We start from the raw sequence: 20728 nt of genomic DNA, 5'->3' as shown, positions 1-20728 counted from the left end.
TCACCGTGATCATCTCTGGGTGGTCCTCGTGGCCCGCATGTGTCCTATTATGCTACTTTTAGGAAAGTTTGAATATGCAAATAGGAGAAAAAACAATTCAAACTGCATCGTTTCATTCTTGTATTTTGTTCATATATTTTACCACCCTTTATTTTGTGTTATGATACGACATGAGCCAGATTATAGATTCTGGGCATCCTGTATAATACGAAGGACGAAGAGTCTAAACATTCCTGATCGGGGTTACTCCTCACCTACTGTATAGAAGGGTTCCGAACTATAAAGGAGCGTGAGGCTGAGACATCCCTGAAGAAGGACAACACTTTTTAGACATCGAGAATACGACAGATAGACTAGGCCTATCCACTAAGGCTGAACTATCTATAAACCGATCTACTCGTAGTTTAAGAGACAGCTCCAGGCTGTTTCATAATATTTTGATCACGCGAGGTTTCGTGGTCTAGTTGGTTATGGCATCTGCTTAACACGCAGAACGTCCCCAGTTCGATCCTGGGCGAAATCAATGCGATAATTTTTCGTCTTCAAGACTTTTAATTTTTTGCCAACTTTTACCAGGAAGTAAAGTCGAACCTTCCAATTGCTTTCAACCTGCTGTGTACCACATGCACGAGATCATTAACTTTTCATGCTCACAAGCATCGGGCCACCTCATCACACTGCTCTACAACGTGCAAGAATCACATCTCCCATATACTAGAAACAAAACACTAACTCACACCAACGATGTCTTTCTCGTGCCCAACAAAGTCAAAGGCAAGACAAACTACTACCCTCGCAGCATAAACGTCGAATTTCAGGGTGGCTATGGGTACCTTGGTAAACACGCATATCAGGAGACCGAAATCTCCCCAGAACTGTATGACAATGTGATTGTAAAAAAGCAGGAGCGACATGCCAAGAACGAATTCCAGGCGAATTTGGACGCCGGAAAACCTACGCATTCCTCGTTGCTCTCCACAGAAAACACAACTTTTTGGACTGACTACAACAAGCTCATCTATAGACCTGAATCGCTCGTTTCCTTACATGGATTCAGCCATCCTGAAGGAGCTCACAAAAACTTCCCACGGCTCAAATTTGACGCGTTTAACATTGGCGAGGAAGAGTTCAAAGTACTGAGCGACGAAATCGATGATTTTTTCCGCAAGAACTTGGAGCAGCTGGACCAGATCCAAGGGATCAGCTTTTTCAGCGAATGCGACACCGCATGGGCGGGCTTCACCAATGAGATGATGGTTTTTTTACGTGACGAGTACTTCGGAAACGGCGTCAGCAGCAAATACAATCTCTGGACCTATGGATTGATGAGTCCTGGGAAAAGTCAGCCAAGAATCGACACACTACTCACGAGAATACGGGCTGTGACGGAGTTTGCATCAAACTCCACGCTTTTCTTCCCCCTCTCTGCTCCGCAGGATTCCGAATCCTTTCTCTCTTCCACCTATGATTCCAGCAAATTATGGCATACGGGTGCCGTGCAGAGCATGTTCGTGAATGCGATCTGGGGTCTCAACTGCCAGGTAGAAAAGCCGGTTTCAATGGCCACGATAGAGAGCAACCTCTTGCGAGGCAACTCCAGCAGAAACATTGTCAACGAAATCAGCCTTCGACCAGACGTTCCGGCCAAACCCGAGGCGGAGTTCGGAATTGTTAGTGATGCTAGTATGATGGATATGTATCTCAACGCAGGTCAAAGTCAGACGGAATCGGCACTGGGATCAAAGGACAAAAACAAGGCTTTGGAACTCGGCTTGAATCCGGAATCTCGTGACCATCTTTATGGAAGGGGCGTGATTTGCAAACATCAGCCTGATCTGGGCGTCTCGGATTCGAAGACTGATACATACGTGAATCCGTACATCGATGAAACGACAAAGATAGACAGTTTCCCTCTGATCTTGGAGAACCATGAGTTTCTGACCCAGTTTGCGCAGACTGCAGTGTTGAAGCCACTCTTGAAGCAGTACAGAGAAGTGGTGGAAAGGGTCCGGAACCAGCGACAAATTGAGATTTTGGGTGATAAGGCCGAAGTCATTGAGAGTTTATCTTCGCTTATGGAGGAGTACAGTGCAGGCTACTCGGACGAATCTGATTACGACGACTAAAGGGCTTATGGTGGACGTCTCCGTCTACTGTAGAAGTTGAGAAATTAGTAGTCGGATTTGGAGTCAGCTGAACCGAAGCGTGTTGTATAAGTGGTTTGGTGGGTTTGTTGGTGAAGTGCAGATACGCCAAAGGCCGGGCGTGGCTTCTTTGATTGTTATCCTCTATGTTGACTGTCTCCAATTATTAGAGGGTGCGTTCAATTATCGTTTTAGTCAATACTCATTGCGGGCCCGGCATCCAAGTTGTTATACCCAACTAGGCCACTAGTAAATGCACGGTGATTGTAGCCCTTGGGGTATAGCGAGCTCGTCAAAGACAAGAATGGATGTGGCATAACAACTGCAAAGCAGCGGGGTCCCGGTCGTTTTCTGTACTGTTAGAGGGACCGAGACGACACGGGTTGCATGGCAAAATTCTGTTCATCACTACTCACTGCCATCTGAGCAAAAGAGAATGTCAAGAGCCCGGCCGTCCGATGCTTCACACGGCAGCCCACTCTAATCCCGTCCCCACGAGCCACAACACTCGGCACAATATGCAAGGATCCGTATTCCAGGACACTCGATACAAGATGCAAGGATCCGTATTCCAGGACACACGGCACAAGATGCCAAGATCCATACTCCAAAACACACGACACAAGATGCAATCATTGGTATTCAAATACACACATATACAGGGATCCAGGCCTAGGCCACGGTCTTCTCGACCAAGAAAATGCCGTACTTGTCCTTCAAGGTCTTCATGAGAGGATCGTTGATGTCAGACGACATGGGCGCCAACAACCCCTTCTTGGACAAGGTGCCGTCCAAAATCTGCTCGACAGCCACGGCGCATGGCACACCCACCAACTTGGCCATGGAAGAGTAGCCCTCGGGGTTGCCGTAGTCCACCAAGGTGGAGGTTCTGGTCTCCTTGCTGCCGTCGGCCCACTCGATGCCGAACTTGTGCTGCAAGCACACCAAGTCCCTCTCGCCGTCCTCGTACTGCATCAAGGCCTCCAAGGTGGCACACAAGGTGTCCAAGGGGTTGCCTCTGGCAGTGGTCTTGTTGGCGGAGAACAAGCCCAACCACTTCAAGCCGGCAATGATTCTCTCCCTGTCAGCCTCGTCCTTGAAGGAGGCCAACAGGTCGATCTTGGCCACGAGGTCCTTCTCGGAGCTGGACGCGGCGCCAATGAGCAGCGCAAAGGCGTCCTTCCATGCAGCCTCGGCCTGGAACGCCGGGTGCGCGGACTCCTTCAAGAAGCCCAAGTCCACCAACACCTTGATGAACTCCGGGAAGCCCTGGAACCTCAAGGTGCCTCTGATGACGGTCTCGGCCTCGGGGATGTTGTACAACTTCTTGTACGTGGTGGAGTCCCTGTTGGGGTAGCACACAAAGGCAAAGCCGGGGTAGATGAAGTAGGGCTGCGCAGTGGCCATCAAGTCCTCGGACTTGACGTTCACCACCTCGCCGTCCTTCCAGTACGAGGCCTGGTTGGTCAAGGCCAACAACACGCCGCGCGACGACCACGAGAACTTGTAGCCCAACGGGTTGTCGGAGTTCTCGGGCGCAGGCAAGCCGCCGCAGTACGACAAGAACGACTTGATCTGGCCGCCCTGCGCGTGCACCTCCTCGATGGTCTTGACCGCGTACAAGTGGTCGATGCCGGGGTCCAAGCCGATCTCGTTCATGACCGTGATGCCCGCGTCCTGGATCTGCTGCTCCAAGGCCTGCAACTTGGGGTTGATGTACGACGTGGTCACCACGTGCTTCTTGTTGCGGATGGCGCTCTTGACCACCAACTCGTGGTAGATGTACGGGATGAGGGAAATGACCAAATCCACCTTGGCCACGGCGGCGTCCAAGGCCTGTTCGTCGTTGACGTCGAGCGAGATGGCGCCGGCCACAGACCCGGCCAACTGCTGCGCTTTGGCCAACGTTCTGCACGCCACGGTGACCTCGATGTTGGCGTTGGCGGCAAGGATGTCCACGGTGGGCTTGGCCACAAAGCCGGAGCCTAGCAAAAGCACTTGTTTGACCATTTTGCGACGAGTGAAGAGACACGAAATTTGGGGAAAAAGCGGTGTTGCGCGGGACCCGGCGCCGGCGCCTTATAAGCGGCCAGGAGGAAAAACCCGGGTGCCAATGCAATCTCCAAGAGCCTATGTGGAGGACCGCCGGCCGATTATGTGGCGGACGGGCCGTGCGATTATGACTCACGGCGCTGGAGATAGGCGTTTTGCTGGGGCCGGGGCCATGATAGCCTGCACACAGCGCCGGGCCGCTCCCTCTGTCAGTGCGCACCCAGGTGCCATGGCTGGTGACGGCCTGCCCAGTGTTGGCGGTGACTGGGGTCTGGTGGTGGCGAGTAGGGCTGGGGCCACGCTGGGGCCTGGAGTTATTTGGATGGGGATTTTTTTGTTTGTCTTTTTTTGTTTGTCTTTTTTTGTTTGTCTTTTTTTGTTTGTCTTTTTTTGTTTGTCTTTTTTTGTTTGTCTTTTGTTGTTTGTCTTGTTTTGTTTGTCTTTTCTTACTTCGTCTTGTTTGGCCCGCGTTTTTTTTGCGTTGTCTTTTTTGCCCTGCGTTTTTCATTAATTGATCTTGCCCTGCATTTTTCATTAATTGACTTCATTTCATATTTCTCAAGTCTTCCGTTCATGGTGCTTGATAATTATTAATTCTTTCATTTGTCCATTGCAATTCTTTCATTTCCATTTCCATCTCCTTCTGTTATGGAATACTGCTACTTGCTCGCCCATCTCCATGTTAATGCCTGCTCCAGTCGCGTTGCCTGCGGCTTTGGTCTGGCTTGCGCCTCTCTAAAATTGGTTTATCTAGAGTTTTGATAGTGTGTCCAATTGAAGTCGCACTTTGCATTGTTACTTTAATAGTATTAGCATAATGGTATTCAGCAAGAAGACTATAGAGCTGGGGTTTTAGAAATTGGTGTACTAGATTGTGAATTGAATTGTGTATTAGATGGTGTACTAGATGGTGTGCTAGATGGTGTATTGAATGGTGTACTAGATGGTGTGTTATAGAATCCGTGTAACAAAACGGGGCAACAGAAATGGTGAGTTAAAAATTGGAGTGCTGAGAAATGTGGTATAGAAAAATCTGAAATAAAGAAATGGAATCTTGAGAAGTGGTGAGATGGATATATGGTGTTCAGGAAATCGAGGTATTGGATGGTGCATTAGAGATTGTGATTTAGCGAATGGGGCTTTGGGAATGGCGCGATGGGTATCAAAACTGGATTTTTGAACAGATTGTGTATGAAAAGGTGCGTTGATCGATGATGATGAAATTATTGTAGTTAAAATATGGGAAGGAGGTGTATTGGAGATGGTATACAAAAACGGGGGTGTGAGAGATGACGTATGGCAGCTGGTGTAAGAAAGTTGGTGTAATAGACATGGTCTACCAAAGAAGTGGTGCAGTCAGATGATGAGCTAGGAATGAGGAATTATAAAACAAGGTAGAATGAAATAGAGTAATATGTACAAGAGAATGGGGTATTACGGAATGGAGAAAATGTGATTCATTTGATGGCGTATAATAAATATGAGACCCTCAATTTTAGGATGCCCATGATGGTGTGGTCCGCAAGTGGTTGATCGAGTGTTGTCTTCTAGTTGGCGTCTTGCTGATCTATGTATTTGTGATATGGTGTATATGGGGTATATGAGATACTTGGTAAATGGGGTATTTGATACATGGGCGTATGTAACATTCTGATATAAGGCCTCTGATCCTTGGCTTTCTGGCATATGATGTCTTGTCCATATATACCTTGATTATTTGTTCGAGAGCTGATGAGTCGATGGTGCGAAAACTGTAAGATATATGTGATGCCGATGAAGTAGTTATTACGAAAGTTGTATTGCGTAATACTCATGTTGTTTCGTGAAAATTTGAGAAAAGTCATGTGTTGATTATATTAAAGTAGGTTTTCGGGAAGACGGTCGTAGCCAACTGGAAAGCCATGATATGACGTTGGTGATGTATTATGTATTGTGCGAGAGATATATTTGATTCATTTGTGACATGTAGGTACGATTCCAGTGCATATTCCGACGGGAAAATTGATGAAACAAGGAAGGGGATAATTAGTGAGAAAATCAAGGGATACTGCAGAGGCATGGAAAAAGTACTCCGTAATGACTGATATGGGTATGAGGAAAGAATAGCGTTTAAAGGTATCATGTGTGATGAGAGGTGTAGCACTGGAGTGAAGGATGATGCATACTGGTGGGAGCGTTGTCGAGATGACCAAGATATTACTTGAGAAAAATGATGCTGTTTTTATAGATGCCAGAAATGTAAAGTAAGACAATTACATAAGAATTGTTGGCGAGACTATGACACGGTTATGGCGTATCTGCCTGGAATATTACTTGTTTCTTTGGTCTGATATTGGCAAGATAGTTTATGATGTGATTGTTTCATTAATCCGCGTGATAGCCGACTAGAGATTTGCTGGCAAGAGGATGTGTAAGGCGATGGTGTACATGCCGTGAAATGACGTGATTCGATTAAATGCTCGTTGTATTTACTGCCATATTTTTGGCGCATGGTTGGATTGTCTGGCTATTTGTAGTGTCAACCAGCAAGATTTTCCGTTAAATGGTGTTAAATATGGTTTGTATTGCAGCAGGAGTATTGATTTGTGCATTTTGCTGATAAAAAATGTATCATTTGCTGAATTGTGCAGTGAGGCCTAGCAATTTATATTACCGAAATATGATTAAAAATTAGAATATGATATATGCTGTGTCGGGGGTGAAGCAATTGAAGAACATAATGTTACTATATGAGACCCGAAATATCTTGTTTTGTCCGTCTCTTCGAATTAATTTGTGTCCTCTAGATATTCTTGCCTTTTTCTCTCTTTTTGTTTTCTTTGGCTCATTGTGGTGGATCGACTTGTACCTCTTTGCCTCATTAGACCTCGCAAAGAACATGTATTCTGAACAATGTCTTTTGAAATCCAATATGACACCATACTTCATTCGCTTAAGATACCTGTCTTTAACTTGTGATGACGCCCCCATATAAATTACCTCAATGAGCTATATTGTGGCTTTCGAAATGTCTCCGTGCTTCTCCATTTACAGGTGCCAGAACGTCGAGTATGAGACAGTTTTGTCCGAATCAATCAGGCACCTCGTCTCCTGAAACGTATAAATACATCTTTGTATTTGACACTGGACACGCTCCGTATGTGTCACTACCCAGCAGCGCCTGGACCAACCAGGCCTGCTTTTGGACACCTCGCATTCACCGAAGTCAGAATCTGTACTCTTCAAATCTGGCCCAGACCAAAAAACGTATTTTTTTGGACTGTCCATGCAAACCCATCACTCTTGGAAATCATAGAAACCAACCCAAGCCTAGACTCAAAGATCTAGAACCCAGGACAACACGCAGACAAACGGCTAGTCAATAAGACAATTGCCGAATTCAGCATTCCCAGATATTTCGCCCTTCTTTCGCTGGCACACTTTCCATTCTGGCTCTGCTGTATCGAAATTCTCATCCAGGCGCGAGTGATTAGTGATGTTTTAGAGTTCAGGTTACCCATCGGTCCCATTGACGGAATCACTGATCCAATCAGAATTTCACTTAGTGCCTTGGACTGTCCACCCAAAACAAACTAACTATAAGGAGACCAAAGTCCATGCAGATGTATTGTTATATACTAGGTCCAGTACGGATAAATATCGTTGACAGTGGCCGGAAACACTTCTCCAGGAACTTCACGGCAGGACCCACATGGTCCCTCGGAAGTCGACATAGTCGTCACTGGAGCTCTATTTTGCGAGCAGTTGTTCACAAACTTGGCTTCCATGTACACCTCTGGCTCTCAACTCGCACCTTGTATCAACCATGCAAAACTCCATGCTTTTTAGGAAGCCCCGGCGCATGGCACGCGTGGGCGCTGAGGAAATCCACCCGCGTGGAAAACAAAACACCCAGTGTCAAAAACACACGTGTGAATGCCCCGTTTACGTGGTCTTCCAGATGTTTGCCGACCAGTGCTTGGCAAACGCGATCGGGTCAGCGATCTTGCCGTCCTTGGGCACCTCGAGCTCAGACGCAAACGACTTGGTGGGCAAGATCAAAATGTCCGACACGAGTTTGGGCCCCTGCAACGCATGGAAGTCCTGCCATGACACCAGCTGGTAGATCGCCGCGCGCACGTAGTCGTTGAGGTACTCGAACACCACGTCTGTCCACACACCAGACCCCGTCCACCTCGAGATGTCCAAGAGCTTCTGGTTGGGCGAGTCGCTGGTGCGCATCAGCACGCCGTCACGCAACGCCCGCTTCTTGGCCAACGTGGCCTCCGTGATCTGCGCAATGATCTCACGCAACACCGGGTGGCCCGGCTTGCTCTGGATGATGAACTGGCCAAACTCGAGTCTGCGGTGCGCCTCGGCACGCCAGTTCTTGCTGGTGGCCTCGTTGCCCACGCAGATGATCATGCCCAACTCCGTGGCCTCGACGTTCTCGGGAATCCAGTTGGGCACGGGCTGCAAGGGCATTGTGTCGATGTCGGCGTACACCCCGCCGCGGGCAAAGAGAATCAAGTACCGGAAAAAGTCCATGCGGAGCACAACCTCGGGCATGGATTCGTAAGCATCCAAGACCTCCGGCACGTGGCTGTAGAGGTGCTTGATAGTCGCAAGACTGGTGTCGTCGTTGAACAACTCGTGCACGAAGCCCGGGTTGCGGAACGCCCATTGCGCCTGGCCCTCCTTGAAATTGGCATCGAACCGGTCGTCGTTGAGACCGTGCTTCCACGTCTGCCAGATGTACGCAGGGAACCGCGAGCGAGCCACGTATGGCACCATGTAGACCAACTTCTCGCGCACGGACATGGTGGCAGGCGGCACCTTCAACGTCTCGATCTGCGCCAAGAGACGGTCGTTCTGCTGCTCCAAATGCGCCAAGCGCTTCTCTTGCAGCGCGTAGAACTTGGCGTGCATTTTCTCGATCCGGCGGAGAAACTCGTCCTGCTTCTTGTCGTTTTCGGAGAACACAAGCAGGTAGAGCCCATTGAAGTTGTCGGCCGCCAACGTGTCCTTACTTCGGGCAGTCGACCACCTGAGAAGCCCGGCAAGCGCCACAAATAGTACGATGGTGATGCCGATGTACTTGCGGCGGTTTGTCATTCTGTTGGTCTTCATCAGAGTGATTGTGGGGACCAGCCGCGTGCGTAGTGGAGCCCGAATGTTGTATGATGAAATGGCGCGAACATCAGGCCGATGCCTGTTTATAGACTGCTGGAGCGCGGTGTTTCCATTCGAGGTCGGGCTATATGGAGAGCACTGATGCCAAATACGCAAGGGCGATTGGCCTCAGGCGTGTTTGCCATGCGCAGTGGCATCTGTTCCACGGAATGTTTTTTTCCGTTGCTTCATCATGTTTGGGTGTTGCTGTGCAACTCGGTGCCTAGATATATTTGTGAGGACTTCGCGGCACCAGGCGGCTACACCGCACTGTATTTGGCGGATAGGCCGGTGGTTTTGCGGACCTTACTTGAAGACAAGCGATTGGCTCCAAAGCTTGTTAATAATACTGCAGAAAATTGGCTATTATGAGACCAAAGCGATTTGAACACTATACCTTGCCTCGATACTGTGAATACTATTGGGAACACACCCGGGGGAGACACTGCTTTGAACAAGCGGCTCCATGCACAGATATAAAAAACGTATTCAGTTCTCCAAGCTGCTGTAAACCTTGTAGGATTGTTAAACCTGAACGGGTGTGCAAAGAATAGGAACGGGACTAAAAAACGGGGGTGCCGGTCGGTTTTTGCAGACCGCTCCTACCCATTCGCGGTCAGAAGTCGCGGGTTTTGGTGTTCCAATTATTCCGCTTATTTCAAAAGGCCTACTATTCCTTGTGTCTAAGCAAATCAGGCACAGGAAATTTTGAGTCAGACTACGTTCGTTCCGGGCACACGTCTGTTTTCGGGTGGACCAATGTACTTGATTTGGAAATATATAGAGCACATATGATAAGAGTAATCTGGGGGCGGATACTCTACTGTCTATTACATGTTCAGACATTGAAGTCAAAAAAGTCCCGCGCATTCCGCAAGAGCGCGCTTCCTTTCTTGCATGTATTTCTTTGCTTATCCGTCAAAAGCTAAATGAAGGAGATTGCTGGACCGGACCACAAGGTTGTTCTGTCCAGCAGGTGAGGCATCTTGCAACACGATCTCGCATGCACACTGATAAATAGTCGAGACTGATGCGTCTATGAAGTGGTCCAACGCGTGCATCAGTACATCCATGCGGGGTCATGCTACCGTGTTTATTTACTGTATTTCACGATAATCAACATTAGCTAAGGTATGTCATCATGAGCGCAATCTTAAACTTCGAAGATAATAGTGTCTACTACAGTGTCGAGGACAACATGGATGGAGAAGAAGAAAATTACGGCCAGTCGGACGAATTTCTTTCACCGAGGGATACTGAGACCGTGCAACCCGATTCGGAAACGCCGCAGTCCATATATGTCGAAGCAATGAGCCAAAGCGTATTAGACGACGGAATGAATAACTTTTCGCAGAACAGAAACAGAAATAAACCCCGAAATCACCGCCTATATTGACAGTATGGTGTATCCAAAGGTTCTACTTGGAAATGTCAACCGAAGAGCCAATCCTCACTCGCGATTGATGAAACTAGGTGAACTTGATGCCACAGGAAAGATCCTTTTCAAGTACGTAAACACTGTTCTTCCGTTCCCGCCCTGTGTTGTTGCTTGCAATAATCAGTGGAAGCCCCACACATAGCGAGCGTACTCTTACCAGATCGCCCGCTATGTGCTTTATGTGTCTAACCACACGAACTTAGATCAAACCAACTTTGTAGTCGATGGGAAATTCATGCTAGAATGTGTCAAAAATATTCTTTTCTCTGCGACCGAAGTGCCCGCGTCTCAAGAGAGTAAAATCGGTCCGAAATTCATCCCGCTTTTCAAGTACGTATTACAAGTATTGCAAAAATGTCTTGGGATCTACAAGACGGCGAAAATACATGATAAACAAGAAAGGGCGGAGCAAATTAAGCGCAAATGGCTAAACATTCTATATCTTGGCCTACTTGACGATTACCACCGAGAAAAACTAAAGACTGTGTTCAAGCAATCAAAGAAAAAACATTTGAACAAAAACAACGCTAAAATGTTCCAAAAGAAGTACAGTATTGCAGACTGCAAGAACATGATGATAAACATGCTCGAGAAAACCGGTTCTGGGAGAAAGAAAGATATTTATGACGGGATAAACGCGACTTTGGAATTTCTTTTAGGACATCATTTAATGCTCCGAGGCCTGCTCAAAACTGAGCTCGAGCTTTCTGGTTCAGTCTATTCTGAAGAAGAAACTTCGCACGGGACTGTCCCTATTCTAGGATTTCAGTTGGTAAGAGAAAACACTAGGGGCCGCAGCAGCTTACCAGGTATACTGGGAGTATGCCGCAATAAGGATGTCGAAATCTGCTTAGTTTCAGCGTTTGCATTATCGCTCTGGTACCGATTCGACTTTCAAAATCAACATGCACCGCTTTCGGGTGGAAGAGCACTAAACTTCATGGATAAGGGGAGCTGGTATGATCCCAAAGTTCTTTTTGCATCCAGTGATGAGTCAAAGCATCATAGACCTATTAGTCCAGCTTATGCAGAAAACTTAGTATCCATGTGTCTAGACAGCATTGGTTTCGAATCTTTGAAGAAGTCGCGTTTAGGAAGAAAGAAAAATGGTGAAAAAGTAGAAGTTTGTTTGGTTGAAGAAGCTCGATTATAAAGAAGTGGAAAATGGAACTTGGATGTGATTCAAAGCAAATACATTTCGGCGTATGCCTACGAGTTCATTCATTTCTCAGGTGGGTTCAAGCCCGAAGAGCCATATCGCCTTTCTCGGGATGTTGCGCCCCCCTGAAGAGCTACAAAGACGAATATTTCCGTGGCTTGAAGAGGTCCTTGCAAAAGTGAAAAATAGAACGGATGAAGCAAATCTCTCGTTTGATGACAGAGACGGTGCAGCCCCTCGCTTTCTAGAGATGCTCAAAAAATTCAGATCGATAATCCTTCAAGACTTGGCCTTGTTGGTTGATTTAGCGCCAAACAGTATTTACTCCAACCACCCGATCACAAAACATGTGCTATTTCTCGAATTCAAGGAAGAGGTGAAAGAGAAAGTAAATGACTGCTCTTTGTTTAGTGAAACGCAGGAAAAGCTGCATGAGGTAGACAGTCTCGCTACGTCTTTCGGGCAAAAGATAAATAACATCAAAATGGGGATGGAGTTTCTCAACAAAAACATACGAAACACTGTTCAGGCACTCCAATCCGATCTTCGAGATCTCAGTAACAAAACGATCTTCGAGATCTCAGTAACAAAATCCCTAAGGTCATCGAGAAGTCAGTGAAGGGTGAGCTTTTTGGACTCTTCGTTAATTTATTTGCGAATCAGAATCAGATCCTTCTTCAAAATACGAATGAAATATTGAAGCAACAGATTGCCGAATTGAAACAAAACATTGACGGATTACAGCATTCTTTGGAGGCACTGACGAAACAATGTTATGAGATGCTGAAAAAATGTATGGAGACGCTGCAACATGAGACACAAAAACTTTCGGGGGCTTTACAGGTGATCATGAACTCAATGAAAATCGAGCATGAGTCTCCTGAAAAAATATTGAATGATTCACCTGCGCAATCAAACAACAGACCCTTTCAGCTTTTTTCTCCCATAAAACTAAAGTTCGACTCATCTGAGCAGGCAAATGACAAGTATGACCATCATTCAGATGATCAATATTCGATTCTGCGGAAAAAAATCAAAATAAATCCGACCTCAAAATACTATTCGATTCCTAAGACAGTTGAGGATTGTTTTAAGACTCCAGAATTTCGAATGCTACCAAAAGATATTCCCGTTTCTACTTTATTGAAAGAGTTTCAGATCCCTATACCTGGAAGACCTTCGCTATTAGAAAGGGAGTCAAAATACGGAGCCAAGTGGAGATATGACCAGCTAGCTTTGTGGAAATTCAAGAAAACTTTTTTTAACTTCGTTACTAAAACTTCCGAAGAACTAAATTTTGCCCCAAGTGTGGTCGCTCAGATTATGGATACGATAGCACAGCAGCAAGGCCTGCGTGGAATGGCTTCTATGCGTGTAAAGATTCAAGATAGTCTTCTACAGAAAGAAATGTTACGAGAGATATCCAACATATTGACGGACCAACAAGAAACAAATAACAACAATGAGGTTATATGAAGACGATTCAATTCGATATTGTTCAGTTAGAACGAGTCAGCTTTCTGTATACAGCTTGACCGGAGAAGTCAGGAACGTGAGCTTGAGAAGTATTTTATGTTATATACGCTCGACTTAATAAAACTTATTCAGAAGGCGCATCTTACCCCAAAAAGCCTATTTTTACCCTTATGTAGCTCTTTGCTGTCAACGTATTATCATATTCTAAAATCAATTAATTACTCTTTGAGGCTTATACGGACCATTCCCGTACGTTTGTGGAAACTGCGTGAGAGACGCCGCCAACAAAGTTTTACAACATAAAGCTGTGCAACAGACAACGGCTTAATTTTTCTTTTCAGGATTAGCTTGCTTTTTGAGTTCTTCTCAAAGATACCGAATATCAAGGAAGCCACTCGAGACCTCAAGACTCTTTTCCTAGTTTACTAGTAATCTGAGTTTAGTGGATTTGAAGTTTTTTTTCAAAGGCTCCATCTAGTTTCTCACACTCCTAGTTTAGGATTAAGAACTTTTTGCACCCAGTAAACGGAAGCCCACTTCGCATTCATTTGCTAAATAGTAAACTATACTCTCTCCATTCCAAGGACATGAATTCTGCCAGATTTACAGGCTTCTTTTTTAGTGGATCGGAACAGCACTATGAAATATTGCATGAAAACAATTGACAGCCCCTAAATACGTTCCTACATTTTTTTGGCGAATACATATGATTAAAGGAGCAAAACTATACAAATAATATAAATGAAGAACCCTTAAACAGCTCTCATATACAAACAAAATGTCGAAACTCAGCTCGCCTCCTTTTGTTAGTCACGGCCTGGACGGTCCTCTTGTCCCGTACCTGTTTGCGTATTGGATATTACGTCATACTCCTGAGATAGGTCTGCTTTAGTATTCGCCTCAACACAGATGCTTGTAGTGGACTTAGGAAGCCAACTTCCTGCGACTCGCGACACTCTCGGGTGTATACCTTTAAAATCGCGGTGACGAACCCTATAATATGATGTTTCTTTTGAAAACAAAAAAACAATATGTTTGTAAAGTTCTCCCAAGAATTGTCGGCTGGGGCCAACCGCAGCTCCAGAAGATCAATCTGGAGTCAATTGAAGCAATCTCAAACCATTTTTTCAACACATAAAAATGCGAGCTTGGGGTGAGACTTCTTGTCAACAATTACCATTAATAATTAAAGTTATATTGGTATATTTTTCCTACGTATTAGAATATCGGTTGCGGCCATACCATGCAGGAAGCACTGTTTCCCTTCCGATCAACGTTAGTTAAGCAGCATAGGGCCACACTGAGTAGTGTAGTGGGAGACCATATGCGAAATTGTGGTGCTGCAATCTTTTTTGTTATCTTAGACTTCTGACTCAACTTTCCCTATGATAGTAAAATGAGCTCCGTGGATACCCCCTATTGTTTTTCAAAGATATCATTCACTCATATCAATTCATATTTAATTCAATGCCCCCAGGGTCAAGACCGCCTGAAACATGGGCCCCAAATCTCACTGATTCATTGCCTTGTAAAATATCCAAAACACCACAGGAGACAAATAAAATGGGATTTGCAAAGGTGTCTCTATATGGGGGTGCAATTTCCTCGATGTTCCCAGAGGGAGCAATTGACGTATCTGATATCCGAGAAGTGCCAGATACCCAGGAGGTGTTTTTGCTTGAGCAGGCCAACAAATTAGATCAGGCCCTTATTGTGGATTTACTCGAGACAGTAGAAGCACCCACGCTTCCCGAAATCATATCTGTGCATTTGGGTGATATTTTAGACGAAGCTCCTTTGTATTTGGCTCCTCTAGAGACGTTTTTCAACGAAGATGTTCAGGCGCATGTGCACACATTCTTGGTTAAGCCTGCTCCCTCGAAGCAGGAGACAGAAACGACCAAGCTTTTTATGTACATCACATTATTGCAAGTTGTCAAAGCGCAGTCTGATATCCTCATAACTATGACGGTTCCCCATGAGAGTGGAGAAGTTAGTCAGGACGCGTTTTTTCAAATGGCTCAGAATGCTGTCAGTGGCACTGAACCAGTGTTGGGTCTGGCGTATAATGTTGTCAAAACTGCTGCTTCGACATTCAAGATTTGTGAGTGGGGCTTGTTTAATTAGGTCTACTCGGGATTGTATACCTAAACATTTCAGGCTCCTGAAGAAAAAGACATGAGGTTAGTCTTTTTTCGATGGCATCACAAGGTCCCGGCTTTTTGTCGGCTCTCAGCAATGTATCATAGAGTTTAGTGCTTCCAGACAGATGAGACCATATGGTCTTGGATTTGGAGTAGTTTGAGGGAAAGTTAGATCTGTCAAGTATCTGCGCTGATATGAGTGTACTGCACTACAATTAACATGTGGGCGCTGGCCCAAATGTCTTGAATATAACCAGTCCTCCATTCTCAGAGCTGGAGCTATGGTGCGAAGACTGAGCATAAGAGCCGCCCGTGTGACAATTCGAAGTTTGGCACAATGTTTATAAATCTTCAATTGCTGCGCTTTTACATGTATGGTGCAAGAGAAGAGATCTGGAAAAGAGAGGAATCAACGTGTAATATGATTTTTCTTGTCGAAATCATTCTTCATAATGCTGGGTTTATCTGTCTCCGCAAGCCGCAAATCTAGCGCGAGGCACATGCTTGTTTTTAAGTGTTTGATGACATCCGTGCGTTATCGAGAGATTTGGTATCAGCTTGTGATTATTCGGACGAGTCATACGACCGCCTGGCACAGTCTAAAAGAAACTGAAACATTTCAGTGAATTTTGCAAGAATTTCGCTCAATGTATTAAAACAAAGAATAGATTGAGAGAGAAAGTAGAGCGCAAAAAAAAGGATGATGATTGTGCTCTTCTGGTAAACAAGTCATTCCTGGATCATCAGATATAAAGTAATCACATAAAAACTCTATCAAAGTCAATTGAAACCTTATCCAGCCTAGTTTCAAGTAAAAAGCCTGGAAAAAAGTGACCCATATTTGTAGTAGATCTAACTTTTGATGCTAAATATTTCACTTAAAGTAATTTGAAGGAAGGAACAAACAAGAATTTCCAGTAACAAGTTTATTTTTAAGTATGTCGTCGTGGTGGCCCATAATTCCAACACATGTTGGGAGTCATAATCAGGTGATCATTTCGCCGCAGAAAATTATCCGAAAGAAGTCCGTACTTGTGTCGATATATACGCCTTACAAAATACTAAAAGTATTTGTTCATGACAAACACTACGACCGATCTGATCTCTTGATCACCTAAATTTTGTTCTTAATTCTTAAACTTTTTGAACAAATGGTCTTGGTGCAGCAGTCGTGATCCCCTCGTGAGCTGTGATTAGTACAAGTCAAGAGGAATTTGTTGCCAATTTTGGAATAGTCAAAAGCTTTATACCAATATGCGCATGCAAGTGGCAGCGGTCATTTGTATGAGTGTCTTCTCTGAATCCATTTAATTTGGATTGTCTTGGCCAGACGCGCAAGATTTTAGCCGCAATCAAGATGGAAATACATGTACAGATTGCGTTCTGTTAACTCCCTTCCCATTTTGTTCCTTTTTCGAGCCGGGAGGTCTGCTTTAACTTTAATGTTGGTGTTTATTAGTAAACAGTTTGCTCTATGTTTGACAATTTTGACGTCCGGAAGTTCCAGTTTCCGGAGTTTGCATTATATAGAACGGGTTTCTGTTTTTCATTTGATTTCCACAACATCCACGTAAAACCTTTAGCCGCAGTACTAACCTTCCACGCAGCACAAAGTTATGTAGGCATGTTATCATCGAAATATATCAAAATTAAGCCATTCATTCAAATGCTTCCCAAGCATATTCAAAAAATCAACAACCATTTTTGACTGATGTGGTGAGTTTCTCTGACACGAGTATTTTGCTTGTTTGTGGCTCATATTCCAGCCACAAATACAATTCTCGCCTAACAATGTTGTCATGGCCGCTGTGAAAAGTCGGGTACTTCCTAGCTTAGGCATTGTGGGGATCTTTTTTGCCGTAGAAAACGCCAATACCAAAATGAACAAGGACTTATGGATTAAGAGAAGACAAAGAGACCAGCTTAATTCATGCATTAGTTGGAGTAAAATTAGGAAATAGTTTATGGATTGGTACTTTATACACTTTTTGTATTGAAATGTGGGAATGTACTTTAAGAATTTAGGAGATGTTATTTAACGAAGAATACTTCTTCATGGTCAATGAAGTCATTTTCGTTGGCCCAAAGCTTTCTTTTATTGATCAAAGATTGGGAACGACTGTAATCATCTGAAGTTTTCTCGAATCGGGGGTTTTTTTTTTGTTTTCCTTCGCGTGCTGGCGACCTGAACGATTACCGCAAAAAAAGCTTGCGTTGTTTGGACATCACTTGCCCCAAGCACTGAGTGAATATGCCGCTCTCATTGCCACATCAGTTGTATTAAAAGAGACCATGTTATGGGAACTTCTGACATGCATCCGATTTACGAAGGACCTTTAATTTTCGGCACCATGCTGAATATGACTTCCGCTATCGAGCTCTGTTTGAATTGTTCTTTCCCTTTTGATTTTCGGCGCAGTCTTGCTCGTTTAGCCAAGATATAGAGTCAGACAAGAGAGCCAAAGGAATAAAGCCAGACAGATAAATCCATACAAATAAATCGAGACTAGTAGACCCAGACTGAGACAATGTGAAGCATTAATCGTGGTTAACTAGTCAAGCCATTTACCGAGAATAAAAGAACTTTTTGGTTAAAGCCCAAGTAAAAGAATACGATATTTGTAGTAAATACTCATTTTAGTATTCAGAAGTTGATAGTCCATTCAAAACTCACTTATTTTATTGATTCTTAATTGAGTATCATTATAACAACCATTTATAGCTACTATCCATTTTTGTGCAATCGTGCAGAACTTCATTCAAGATAATTAGTAAAACGTTTTCAGCAGATGGTGATATTCTATTATTGTAGCACATACATTATTAGTAATATTGTAATAATATAATAAAGTACATGATGTCACTACGATATTTCGCCACTCCGCCCGAGGCGTTTTCTTGTGATTCGATTAAAACGTTGAAGAAAAGCTTTAAAGATTATACAAACAAGAATACTTGGTGAAAAAGGATCTCACCGCCATCCATCTGTTCAATCACGGCTCCTTTTTTTCTTTCGTGATGATGAAGCTGGGGCGTCAAGATTCAAAGGAAGGTTGTGTTTCAAAAACTGTTGTAGCGTTCAGAAGTAAACCCACCTCTACAATAAGTGTGAGATTGTGCACTTCTGGTTGTGAAAGATCGGTTTTCAAGCTCCAATGCACTTAATCGACATGGCTCTCCAAGATACTTCCTAATCCAAAAATACTTAATTGGTTTGTTATAATCACTCGTTGGGTTTATTTGCTTAGGGACCAGGAGACAAAGACAAATGTACCAGGAAGCAAAGACAAATGTATGTCTTGCTGTATTGTTAAATAAACTATGGTCACGGGCTCTGAGGAACATATCTCATGAGACTATGGATAATTCATTCAAGTTGTTGGCATTAATAATGGGCAGACGTCTTAGGGGAGCTCTTTAAGACTTCGTGAATTGGTACTCGCACCGTATTACCTGAGCCAATGTTGCGATCTACTATAGGTTTATTTCTTTATAGTTGCTGGCGGTGCTTTCTTTCATCCCTCCAGTGACACCCTATAATATGATGTCTCCAAAAGACCTCTTCCAGGTCTATTAAGATTTGGACCCAATATTAGAGGAGCATTTCGGGGTCAATGTCAGAAGGCAAACCCGAGCCAAATCAATGCTTCAATCAAGAGATCAACACAGAGCTGCAAGTTTATTTCGGCTTCAAAAAGTCCCTCTACATTTGGAAGATGTTATCATCGACAAACATTTGAACAAGTACTTGCAATAAATGAAGTATGCAGGTTCACAATTTGCAGTAGCCTGACACACATTGAAATTGCACAATAACATGACTTGTAATTTACGAGACTAGACGTTGCTGGGGGCACAAAAAATCCGGAAATCTACTCCTGGCTAACATTGCACCAGGAATAGTCAAAACTAGGAGTATTCAGTTGGACTGACGTGACTAAACCCGACACAAAGATCAATGCCAGGCTCGAGACATACTTTATTTCTTCTGGGAACCGAAACAAAATTCTATGACGGATTTTGATGGCCCACAACTATGTTGATTAGAAAAAGACTGCGCCATCAATGGACTAAAGAAAAACAACGCAGGGCCAGTAACTAATGTGATGTGCGCCATGAGCACAACTTTGTTTTGTTCCGTTTGACATGGTCTCCAGCTGCAAATTCATCGACACGCTTTGGGTGTACATCCGAGGTTTTGCCATACATGGAACAGGAAGATTGTTTATTGCAGTGAGAGCGAGCATTTCGCAATCTCCTTGCATTAATTTGCTTTGGTATCTCTTCCTTCATTCCATTACTACCGCCGCTTTTCCGATCCGACCACTTTTCCTGCGCCATTGCCCGTCACTGTCTCAGCCAGCTTTTCCAGCACCTGTTTTCTACCCGATAATGACATTTAAGATACTTGACACTGGGCCTTTCATCACGTTTTGTCCTCAAGCCTTGTGTCTTTAAGATCCAGGAGGTAAAGACAATGGTACGTCTTGCCACCTTATCAAATGAACTATCCTTAGGAACATGTCCTATGAGACGATGGATTTTGGTTAATTCATTCAAGGGGCTGGCCTTGATTATGGGACGTCTTAGGAGAGCCACAACCTCTTTGAGACGTTGTGAATTGGTGCTCGCGCCTTATTACCGGAGCCAATGTTGCGATATACTATAGGTTTGTCTTTATGGTTTTTATTGGAGGTGGGGCCTTACATCCTTCCAGTGACACCCTATGGTTTGATGTTTTTTAGAGAAGCAGAGTCCCGAGACAGTCTCAGAACCAGTCAATTCCAGAACGGCCCCAGAAATATCCCAGAGCGGCCCCAGAAATATCCCAGAACGGCCCCAGAAATATCCCAGAGCGGCCCCAGAAAGTCCCAAACCACTGAATCTAGAACAGTCGCAGAGCTAGTCCCAAAGTCCCAACACCACTCAATCCCGACACCACCCAATCAGAAACCCAAATAATCTCAAAACCACTCATCCTAAAAGTCCCAAACCACTCAATCCAAAAATCCCAACCCACTCATCCCAGAATACTCCCAACCCACTCATCCCAGAATACTCCCAACCCACTCATTCCAAAATCCCAACCCACTCATTCCAAAATTCCAAACCACTCATTCCAAAATCCCAACCCACTCATCCCAGAATTCCAAACCACTCATTC

At 44.5% G+C, this 20728-nt stretch overlaps 7 protein-coding genes and 1 non-coding gene across 8 annotated transcripts; 6 read left to right on the top strand and 2 right to left on the bottom strand.

Annotated features, from left to right (window-relative positions):
- Window positions 1–449: 449 nt before the first annotated feature.
- Window positions 450–523, top strand: METBIDRAFT_t64. The gene has a single exon. It is a non-coding gene; the product is annotated as a tRNA-Val (tRNA).
- A 100-nt stretch (window positions 524–623) lies between these two features.
- METBIDRAFT_35022 (uncharacterized protein) lies at window positions 624–2126 on the top strand (the record flags this gene model as incomplete). The annotated part of the gene is made up of 1 exon (XM_018856557.1): window positions 624–2126. The coding sequence occupies one exon, from the start codon at window positions 624–626 to the stop codon at window positions 2124–2126; it is 1503 nt and encodes a 500-aa protein (XP_018714004.1).
- A 690-nt stretch (window positions 2127–2816) lies between these two features.
- Window positions 2817–4154, bottom strand: LYS9 (saccharopine dehydrogenase (NADP+, L-glutamate-forming); the record flags this gene model as incomplete). Its single annotated transcript, XM_018856999.1, has 1 exon — window positions 2817–4154. The coding sequence occupies one exon, from the start codon at window positions 4152–4154 to the stop codon at window positions 2817–2819; it is 1338 nt and encodes a 445-aa protein (XP_018714003.1).
- Window positions 4155–7912: 3758 nt separating this feature from the next.
- HOC1 (alpha-1,6-mannosyltransferase) lies at window positions 7913–9422 on the bottom strand. The gene has a single exon (XM_018853829.1). It carries the CDS (start codon window positions 9303–9305, stop codon window positions 8121–8123), a length of 1185 nt encoding a protein of 394 aa, XP_018714002.1. The 5' UTR covers window positions 9306–9422; the 3' UTR covers window positions 7913–8120.
- On the top strand, window positions 9198–9796 carry METBIDRAFT_107159 (uncharacterized protein). Its single transcript, XM_018853831.1, has one exon. It carries the CDS (start codon window positions 9384–9386, stop codon window positions 9717–9719), a length of 336 nt encoding a protein of 111 aa, XP_018714001.1. The 5' UTR covers window positions 9198–9383; the 3' UTR covers window positions 9720–9796.
- Window positions 9797–10488: 692 nt separating this feature from the next.
- METBIDRAFT_9776 (uncharacterized protein) lies at window positions 10489–11938 on the top strand (the record flags this gene model as incomplete). Its single annotated transcript, XM_018859459.1, has 3 exons — window positions 10489–10668; window positions 10839–10854; window positions 10989–11938. The coding sequence occupies 3 exons, from the start codon at window positions 10489–10491 to the stop codon at window positions 11936–11938; spliced, it is 1146 nt and encodes a 381-aa protein (XP_018714000.1).
- Window positions 11939–12331: 393 nt separating this feature from the next.
- METBIDRAFT_107155 (uncharacterized protein) lies at window positions 12332–13566 on the top strand. The gene has a single exon (XM_018853830.1). It carries the CDS (start codon window positions 12725–12727, stop codon window positions 13418–13420), a length of 696 nt encoding a protein of 231 aa, XP_018713999.1. The 5' UTR covers window positions 12332–12724; the 3' UTR covers window positions 13421–13566.
- A 1417-nt stretch (window positions 13567–14983) lies between these two features.
- METBIDRAFT_76523 (Ran GTPase-binding protein) lies at window positions 14984–15547 on the top strand (the record flags this gene model as incomplete). The annotated part of the gene is made up of 1 exon (XM_018858543.1): window positions 14984–15547. The coding sequence occupies one exon, from the start codon at window positions 14984–14986 to the stop codon at window positions 15545–15547; it is 564 nt and encodes a 187-aa protein (XP_018713998.1).
- Between the last annotated feature and the right edge of the window lie 5181 nt (window positions 15548–20728).

Source organism: Metschnikowia bicuspidata, assembly GCF_001664035.1.
Source record: "Metschnikowia bicuspidata var. bicuspidata NRRL YB-4993 chromosome Unknown METBIscaffold_1, whole genome shotgun sequence".
NCBI lineage: Eukaryota > Fungi > Ascomycota > Pichiomycetes > Serinales > Metschnikowiaceae > Metschnikowia > Metschnikowia bicuspidata.
The sequence above is the reverse complement of the archived record's forward strand: the minus strand, read 5'-3'. Positions and strand labels throughout refer to the sequence as shown.

Coding starts and splice junctions, on each gene's coding strand:
- HOC1 (XM_018853829.1), bottom strand. CDS start 9,305: ATGAAGACCAACAGAATGACAAACCGCCGCAAGTACATCGGCATCACC.
- METBIDRAFT_107159 (XM_018853831.1), top strand. CDS start 9,384: ATGCCTGTTTATAGACTGCTGGAGCGCGGTGTTTCCATTCGAGGTCGG.
- METBIDRAFT_107155 (XM_018853830.1), top strand. CDS start 12,725: ATGCTGAAAAAATGTATGGAGACGCTGCAACATGAGACACAAAAACTT.